At 35.7% G+C, this 10,234-nt stretch overlaps 2 protein-coding genes across 2 annotated transcripts in view; one reads left to right on the top strand and one right to left on the bottom strand.

Annotated features, from left to right (window-relative positions):
* Window positions 1-1,187, bottom strand: part of figla (folliculogenesis specific bHLH transcription factor) — an 8,959-nt gene extending 7,772 nt beyond the window's left edge. Inside the window, exon 1 of the mRNA XM_016460706.1 lies at window positions 843-1,187. Within this exon, the coding sequence (XP_016316192.1) occupies window positions 843-1,076 (234 nt within the window). The 5' untranslated portion in view covers window positions 1,077-1,187. The remainder of the gene's footprint in view (window positions 1-842) is intronic.
* A 3,988-nt stretch (window positions 1,188-5,175) lies between these two features.
* Window positions 5,176-10,234, top strand: part of hk2 (hexokinase 2) — a 45,859-nt gene continuing 40,800 nt past the window's right edge. Inside the window, exon 1 of the mRNA XM_016460726.1 lies at window positions 5,176-5,418. Within this exon, the coding sequence (XP_016316212.1) occupies window positions 5,356-5,418 (63 nt within the window). The 5' untranslated portion in view covers window positions 5,176-5,355. The remainder of the gene's footprint in view (window positions 5,419-10,234) is intronic.

Here is a 10,234-nt window from a genome sequence, read left to right on the forward strand (position 1 = left end):
GTTCTGGCTAATGCAGGAAGGCCTTGATGACAGTCACTGGCCCTGAGACTTTGAAGAGCAAATCCTACAGGTGCAAGTTAAGAGATTTTTACATCAATTTTCCTGTAAAATCATAATGAAAACCACTAATGTAATGCTGAGGTTAACAAAGAATCTGTATGTTAAGCAATGAAGCTTAATAGGAGTTCAACACATTGCAAAAGAGAGGAAATAAATGTTGAACAACAAAAATAGTATTTCCCCCAACACTAGGCACTTTTATGTGCCAGGGATTCTTTTTTTTTTGGTGATTTTATAGTTTTTTTTGTTAAACGAAGATCATTTCTGGAACCATTTTTCCACAAATTCCAAGTCCTCTGTTATGGTGTCATTTCCATCCTTAAGGTTTTATCGAAAGTTAGTGTACTTGAAGCTTTTACCATGGAGACAGTGTCAGTGAAGCATGACGAAACGAGGAAAAACAGAAAGGGAAAAAAAGGTAGGCTAGCTAAATATCACTTTTGGTCAAGAACTTTCTCATCCCATCTTCAAGCTACACTGGCAAAAATGTGACCCTGTCTGTGAAAATCCAGAAAAAATTTTTTTTTTGGTGATTCACCGTTTTCTATGTAAAAATCATCCTTCATAAGGTAAAGAACATTCTATAAGAACACACTTGTCTTCACTTTTTGCAAGAGAAGCGTTTCAAATGATGTTTCCATCACAGAACGCCTTCACAATGTAAAACAGCGCAATAACTGACTGGGGATCTACAGAAAATGAACAAAATCCAAACCAGCAGCGCTTTACTCGCCAAAAGAGGGCAGCAATGTACAAATGTGGAGAACCTTGCAAACACTCACCCGCAATCTCTCCTTTGCGTTTGCAAGCTGTCGTCGCTTAACAGCTTTATCTCGGTCCTCCGTATCGATATACTGGCCGTCATCCAAACGGACAAATTTACCGATACTCACATGAACGGGAAGCGAAGGTTCAGCGCTCTCGCGCAATAAAATATCGCCCATAAGTTCGCGCTCCGGGACCTTCATGAGACCCACTATGGCCCTGAACTTTCTGCCAGTCATGTCAGCTGACATTCGTGTAATTTGCTTATTTATTTTTCAAAATGCTAAATGAGACAGTCGCTCAGCATAGCACATAATCTAATACAACACAGTCAAAGCAAGATATATGTAGGGACAAAGCATTTTAATTGATCATATTGTAATATCTATTGGCCTAGAAGTTGGCCAACCGACTGCTTAAAAAAAATCCATTTCAAACTAGTGCCACCTGTGCGCCAAACTCCACCCTCTCCTAAGTAGAGCACCTGTCCTGTGATGATTAGGTGCAATATCAGTATCCACCGCTAGGTGGCATGTAATATCTATGCTTGCGTCTCTGAATGAACGTAAATTTACCGTACTGAATCTCTCGTTTGATGATTTTTGGAAAGGACTTGTGATTGTGGTGTGATTAAATGTGAAGCTGTTATTCTGCGAGCAGTAATGTTAATATCATGATTTAGAACTTTTTTATCTGAATGGGACAGCAGGGCAAGTTTCCTCATGGAGAAGTTGTCCCAAGGGCTGTATGTCATTAGGCCTAAGCAATCCAATGCATTAACTATACAGTGAAGATTGAATTGTGTTTTAGGACAAGGATATTTTTCTTAAGTGTCAGGGCATAGCCACATGGGTTTTCTTCCCTTTGATCTGATAGTAAAAGATATTACTTCAAAATCTATCCCCATGTCTTCATTCAGTGAAACAGCGCAGCATGTGTCACTGGTCATGAACATATATTCACTGATGATAATTCCACTCGCACATTATCTTTCAGGAAACGTATTGTTTATCGCCTTTTTTGTTGTTAAAAAAATCCCTTACGAGTCAGTTAAGCGGAAATGCATCTTTCTGTTGAGTACTCCATACTTATACTTAATTATGTGCTTTACTTCAGAGTGATGATAAATAAATACATAATATTCCTTAAAATATTTCTAGCAAATTTCATTCAAAATAACTGTATATTAGTGCAGAAGCCTGAAAAATGTAAACATAAATCCAATGTAAATCCAAACATCCTGTTCAGCTTCATACTTTCCGGTTGAAGTCATAAAACCACACCCAAGTCTAACACAACTCTTTGAATAGATAACACATGCATCACGAAATCACCAGACTGTCCATCAAGCACCTGATCTGAAGGAGTGGTGTGAGAGTGAATAAAGTATTGTCCAAATCGGTTATCAATCTTAAAGGAATGGTTCACCCAAAAATGAAAATTGGCTGAGAATTTACTCACCCTCAGGCCTCAGAGTTTGTTTCTTCATCAGAACAGGTTTGGAGAAATGATAAATCACTGATAAAAGCATCACAATTATGCACTTGTGAAGTGAAAAGCTACATGTTTGAATAAAAAGCAAATGCATCATTAAAACCTTTTTAACTTCATGCATCCAGCTAAAATACAAGTCCTCTATCCATATTGCTTTCTTCATTGAAAAAGTTGTCTTGTCTGAACCAGGAGAGAAATATGCATAGGTCAAGCACCGTTTAAAAGAGCTCTAAACAAATATGTCGGTGAATTTTGATGTGAGAGAACAGTAGTGTATCAAATTAATGAAAGTATCAATCTTTTACACTCTTAAAAATAAAGGTGCTTCACGATGCCATAGAAGAACCTTTCTGTCTAAATGGTTCCATAAAGAACCTTTAACATCTGAAGAACCTTTCTGTTTCACAAAAGGTTCTTTGTGGTGAAAGAAGGTTCTTCAGATTATAAAAAGGTAAGAAAGAGATGGTTCTTTAAAGAACCTTTGACTGAATGGTTCTTTGTGGAACCAAAAATGGTTATTCTATGGCATCGCTTGAAGAACCTTTTGAAGCACATTTATTTTAAGAGTGTAGTTTAAATGTGCAGCCTTTATGGTTCTGTTAGGGAAAAAAAAGTTTGTCTGCATGTGTTCAGAGATTAGAATATAGAGCTTACAAAATGCTTATCATCTACTAGCGGTATGGCACAGAATCTGCCCCACCAAAATTTATGGTCGGGAGCCAGTTTGTAATATGAAAACCCTCCTCAAAGAAGACTTTCATGACAATGTGACCACAGTTTATTTTTTTCTAGGAACACTTTTTAGGAAATCAATTGCATTTTTTTTTCAGCAAGTAAAGCAAGATGCCTTTGAAGAAACCTTTTTTTTTTTTAAGCTACAGAACAAAAAGAATATATTTCCAAACAGTTCTATTTGTTCAATCATATAATTTTTTAGCAGTTTGATAAATCATTCTGTATTCAAATGGAGAAGAAATGACATACGATACATATAATAAAAATACATAAATAACTGCCTGGATCAACAAAAAGCCAACACATATGATTACGGCACAAAAACTGAAAACAATTCAAAAAGTGGGCCCATGTATTACAATTGTTCATGCAAGAGGCCGTAGGTGTCCTATGATATTCGCGAACAATTGAGTCACATTCGTAGGCTTGGAATCTGATCAGCTGCTGTCTTACATTAATGCGCCAGTGGGATGTCAGGAACTCAATCCATGCTAATCTGATGGGACCAGCTCTCTCCAAAGACATACCGTGAATTTATAATCATACTAATTCACAGGCAATAAGTGATGTTGCAGGTATTTCAAAATTGTGCCTCAATGATAAGTGGAAACTTACTGACACTAGTCGGTCACTTACTGACACATATTTGTACAGCACCCTTGTTGCTTTGGTGAAATCTCAGATTATGAAAGACAGTGACATAATGCATGCAAAGTAAATGTAATAGAATTACTATATATATATGTATATATATAAAATCTGGCAACAAATTCCATGGCTGGTTTTAGACGGTAACAGATGGTCACACGGTTTTTAATAACTCTCACTTTATACACATTTTCAGTGATTTCTGCCCTTATGAACTATTCCTAGTTTGGATCTATCACGAATGAGCTAAAACTTCTAACCTCCCAAATGCGTGGGTGGACAAATACAACATTTGAAATCAAGACACAATGAAAAATGTTGCAGCGAAAAATAAAGAAGTCATAATGAACTATAGCTGTAATGCTATATTATGCAATACGGTCTAAAGGAGACGTGCCTAGTTGCACATTTACATTGGGTCATGTTATAAACATACATATATAGTTATATAGATTAGTTGACAAGCCCCCCATGTTATAAGAACGGAATTCATTATAAATTCTTCACATGAAACACTACAAAAAGTAATTTTCTTATGTTTAAATAAATATTAAGTGAATTCATGCTTAAAACAATAGGTAAAAAGAAGAAAAGAGAAACTGCCAGTGGGGTAAGAAAAATACAATTATATTCCCCCATTACCCGATTTTGTTTTCTTATTCTTAAATTAAAACTCACTTACACTCTTAAAAATAAAAGTGCTTCACGATGCCATAGAAGAACCTCTTTGTCTAAATGGTTACAGAAAGAACCTAAAAAGAAGAAAAGAGAAACTGCCAGTGGGGTAAGAAAAATACAATTATATTCCCCCATTACCCGATTTTGTTTTCTTATTCTTAAATTAAAACTCACTTACACTCTTAAAAATAAAAGTGCTTCACGATGCCATAGAAGAACCTTTTTGTCTAAATGGTTCCATAAAGAACCTTTAACATCTGAAGAACCTTTCTGTTTCACAAAAGGTTCTTCGTGGCGAAAGAAGGTTCTTCAGATTATAAAAAGGTAAGAAAGAGATGGTTCTTTAAAGAACCTATGACTGAATGGTTCTTTGTGGAACCATCAATGGTTCTTCTATGGCATCGCTTGAAGAACCTTTTGAAGCACCTTTATTTTTAAGAGTGTAATTTTGATAATTTCTTTTCAAAGTGTGCAGCAGTATGAATCCTTAAAACCTGCTTCAGCCTAGACCAAAATTGTATTTATTTATTCCTAGAAAGGCTACATCAAATAAAACTCTACACATTTGACAAAATGTGAAAAACTGCATCCCATTGTGTTTGACTTGAGCTTCCAGTGACAAAAAAAAAACACATTTTTAAAAGTATTTAAAAAGTACGTAATATTTTATAAATGCATAAAGTCCGAGTCTGAGTGGGGGGGTTCCCAAAATCTGTAAAGTTTCACTTACCTTCTTCGTGGCCAATCAGCGGAAAGGATCTCAGTGACGCAAGGCTACTCAAATTACTAGGGCGGGAAGTGGGTGGAATTAAGAGTGACATCACTTCGCATCATCATCGCACCGGATAGCGTAAATTCAAGAAAGAGTTTGAGAAACTTGAAGAACATGAGCACGCGCCCAAAGTGACTCACAATCACTTTAGAACACATCCAACACACTTAAGAAGTTTAAGAGACCCAAGTTGACAGAAAACGATGATCGCCTCTCATTTACTGGCATACTACTTCACGGAGCTTCACCATGACCACGTCCAGAAAGTAAGTAACGTTACAGCAGCCGGCTCGCGCTAAAAGACGGTTTATCGACATCTCACGTGGTATATTGACTTAATGAGGCCGACGGATAAGTGGAGATCATTATCGGGCAATTACGATGTTCGTATGTTTGTTGTTATTGTAGGTCGTTCACATCCTTTAACAACTACACGTGTATGTATGTGATAGCGAGGTCGGTGTTACATCACTCAACACCAGATAACAGCATAATCCTACTGATACCAGGCTCAGGGGTCCGATATTTAATACAAAAAATTCAGTTGTATTGATTTCCTGTTCCAAATTTCCCAATATCGCGTATTTCCCCTGCCGCATGAATTCCGTGCGTCAACCGCAAACCGTCAGTTTCCGCATTTTTGAAGCACGGAGACTTCCGAGTAACGTTAGCTTACATAGTTTGGGAGTTGAGAGATGCTCCTTACCAATGATAACCTTGGATGGTATTCGTGTCCGTTTATATTCATGATATATATCATAATTGTCTAGTCGTCAGTGTGAAATGATGGTCTATACATTAATTGATTATAAACATAAATGACATTGGATAAACTAGCTTCCTGCCACGACGTACCTTTAACTGAGCGAGTGTTGCTCGGGTAACCTGAGCCACGAGCGCCTGCTAGTCACGTGCGCCACTCCTCACCGCGCGACTTCAGTGTATTGCATTATAACAAAACCGTGCAGCGTCTTCTGTGACCCCGGACACACACGTAGACACTTAAGCGGCGACATCTGACTTCTGCTTTTTGCCGTGATGTCCTCAACACGCTTCAGACCAGCAGATGACATCTCTGGAACTGGCAAGAATCAAGATGTTTTCTTACCAAGATATTTATGCCCCTGCACTCCTACACGTGCCACCTTTTATCCTTCTGGGACCCAGGCATAGCCTTTTGTCCTCTGTACTGTAGAGGACATTATATTTGAGTGAATTTCTCTGAGACCATACATGCCACAGTTTTAAGTTTGTACAGAGCACATTCAGGGCTTTTTAGAGATAGCAAATGTTTGGAGGTTTGATCATAAACACTGCCTCTCCTTGGTCTTTAAATATGACTGATATTGACAGAATGGTCAAATGTAGCACTCTTAGGGAAATATGATAATGTTTTGTAATTATCATTTAAATCTGGCTAATTTTCTAATTTGTCATAAATAAACGTCTCAGAAAAATGTTATGGGGTTTCAAATCGGAGTATGACTTTTTGTTACGAAAAGGGGCATAGCCTAATTTTCATACATGACTTCTGTAGAGGACACCAGGACAAACATCATATTAATCGGGCATTTTGGGGAGACACAACAAGGGAAAGAAATTATAAATCAATATTCCTATGAAATATGAGATGCTCTTATGAAAATGTTGCCAAGTTATTACTCCCATTGTTACACTTCTTTTTTCATTATGGTTTGCCCCAAGAACACATTAATATGCAAATTAGATGCAATGTATATAACCATTGTATAAGATAGGAATACCAATTTATGGACATTTTACGCACATTGCATAAAGTACAGTAGTATATCAAAATCATTATATATTTCATAACATGGTTGCAAATCAACTTTGTACAAAGTTTGGCTAAAAATAGCCTGAAACTTAAAAACTGATTGGTGAATGGAAAAATAAAACATTGTTTTTGCCTATACATGCCTTTTCATGTCTATTTATTTTTTTTTAATAGCTTAGTTCTGGCGTCCTCTACAAAGGTCATAGAATAAAATATGAATAAAATATATTTTTTCAAAAATGTTTTTTCTCCATTTGTTTCTTATGCTCCAACCAATGTAATGACATAAAAAAAAAATTCACAAAACTTTTTTTTCTGGTTCTCAGGAGGTTATAGTATGTTATATGCTAAAATGCTAAATGCACTAAATCAGAATACAGTTGACAACACTGCTTTAGAGTGCTTCATTTGCTGGGCAACGATTAATCGCATCCAAAATAAAAGTTTTTGTTTACATAATGTATATGTGTGTACTGTGTATATTTATTATGTATATATGAATACACACACACACAGTATATATTTTGAAAATATTTACATGTATATATTTATATTCACATAATTTATATGATATATATATTTAATATATAAACAATATACTTTTCTTACATATATACATGCATGTGTGTGTATTTATATATACATAATAAATATACACAGTACACACAGACATATTATGTAAACAAAAATGTTTATTTTGGATTAATCACGATTAATCGTTGCCCAGCACTTATAAACAATGACAACTACCATTCTGTTATGGAACTAACTCCCAGAACTCACCTACGTTTGGTTAGACAGTGGTTTGTGAATAGAACTGCACTGGGCTGCGTTTCTCAAAAGCATTGTAAACTGAGTTGACCGTAGAGACCATAGGTGGCAATGGGTCTACGATCTACTTGCAATGCTTTTGGGAAATGCAGCCCTAGATGGTAAGTTGTCTGCCAAGCCAGCTTTTAAAGGGGAAGTTCATCCAAAAAAATTTGAATTCTGTCAACGTTTACTCATCCTCATGTTACTACAAATGTGTGCCCGCATTCTCCAAGGATTTCAAAGGGGCAGTCGTTTGTGTCTCGTACCGGCAGGGATTGTAGGTGGGGGGAGTGAATGTACAGCACTCTCCTTCACCTTCAATACCATGAAGACTGGAATATTGTCATTCTAACATTCTTTACATTTTCTTGTGGTGGAGCATGAAATACACAGTTCAGTGTATTCCCAGATTACACGATGTCCAAAAATACCCTAATTTGTCTATTTTTCCATCCACTTATTTTTATGTGAATTTTCGAATAGCGCATTAAAAATGCTGGATGGAAATGCCAAAATGCACATAAAATCTTAAAATATGAATAAAAAATATATGCGCTAAGTTGAGGTGGATAAATTGTTTGTTTGTTTTTTCGATAAGAAAATGTGCATACACTGCGATAACACATGTACCAAATAAATTCTTTGATGCACAACAAAAAACGTGACTTTGCCTTAAGAGGTCATGTGATTGGATAATTGGACTAACCATGCACCAATTTAATTGCACATGGTCTCAAATGTTATTTTAATAATCCTGAAATGCCTGAGCCAAAGTCCGTCATCAAAATGATTTGGTATAATTACCTTCCAGAACTTAGCTATTGATAATTTCATAAAACATGACCATGGGACTATTTGGTAAAAGTCACGTAATATCAGCTAAAAAAAAATGTATAATTAAATAAAACTCACTTGTTTTTAAGTGTGTCTTAAGTGCTTTATGAGTCTAAGGTAAGAGTAGAGTCCTGACCTTTAAGCGATTTTGAACATTTTGGTCGATTTTGTAGGTTAATGGTTTATACAAGCAATTACACGCTTTGAACTCTGCTGATTTATGTTGCAACATCTTGTCTGTCTGTACGTGAAGGTAGTAAAAATTCCACTGGGATTTCGATCATTCATTGCAAACACTGACCTTCTTCATGTCCTGACGGTAATACACACTTATCTTGAGTTCAAGAGTGGAGAAATGTCTTGTGCAAATGAAAAGAGTTTCCTTCCTCTTAAGGGTCCTCTTTTCTTCTGCATTGTTATTGTGCCGCTGCATTTTTAAACCGCACTGAATTGCTGTATGGCCTTGCATGCATTGGGGTCAAAAGCAGGTGAAACGTGATGCTGGTGTTGAAATTGGCATATAATTGGAAAGGTGTGGAGTTCAGCCCTAAATAGAATTGGCCTCAGGGCAGAACAATGATTGAAGTAATTACTTTTTTAACATTATTGTAGACCTATAATTGAACAAAGTTCTTAACTACTTTTAAAAAGCTTTAAAAGGGTGCCCCCCCCCCCCCAGAGGAACCCTCATTTTAACCAAACAATCACTGTAGTTGAGTAGATTTGAATGGAAGAAGTAAAATAAAGATAATTAATAGTATTAGTACTATATTATTATTTTATTAAATTAAAATGATCGGGGCATGATTTTCTCTAAATGAGCACGAAGAAGTATATTTCATCATTTTCATATATCTGCTCGATTATAAAAATGCCACAGAAAGACCTGTGAACATTTTGTGATGATGCCATTGAATCAGTTTTAAATGGATTTTGTTTGAAACAGATCAAACTAAATGAATCAAGTACCAGCTGTGATGCTGTTTTTGCTCCTAAAGGTTAAACCAGACGTTATTAAAATATCGTTGTCTTAACGCGTATAATTATATACTTGTTTATTGTAGCACTGTGTACTGTTACATACAGTCTAGGCCTTGCTGTTCAGTCATTGAGTCTGATATTTATTGGGCCATTTGAAAGGACCTTGAATTCAAGGTGACCAGCCTGGACTTACTTCAGTTTGACTCTCTGTGTATGTGTGTGTATGTGTATATATATATATATATATATTTATATATATATATATTTATTTATTTATATATTTATTTATTTATATATATATTTATATATATATATTTTTATTTCTAATTAAGTCAGCTTTGGCATTCCATACACTTCAGGCTGCAAGGCAACAAAATGTAATTATTTTAAAGGGGAGTGATTCTTTTCTATACCCACTGTATCCGAGTCTGAATTGTAAAAAGTGATCATGTAGCAAATAGCCCCTTTATATAGATGAAGGCAAGGTCAGAGTTTATATTCAGTTTGCTGTTCACAAAATCTACATTTTTACCATGTTTTTGCTTCAAACTTTTTTGGATTCCTGCAATGGTACATAAACATATGTGTTTCCAATTAAATGATGTCAAAAATAAAACTGCTCACAAAATATGACAAATGACAAGTCAACAAGGAAATAA

The sequence above is a fragment of the Sinocyclocheilus anshuiensis genome, unplaced genomic scaffold, assembly GCF_001515605.1.
Source record: "Sinocyclocheilus anshuiensis isolate Anshui unplaced genomic scaffold, SAMN03320099.WGS_v1.1 scaffold36, whole genome shotgun sequence".
Lineage (NCBI taxonomy): Eukaryota > Metazoa > Chordata > Actinopteri > Cypriniformes > Cyprinidae > Sinocyclocheilus > Sinocyclocheilus anshuiensis.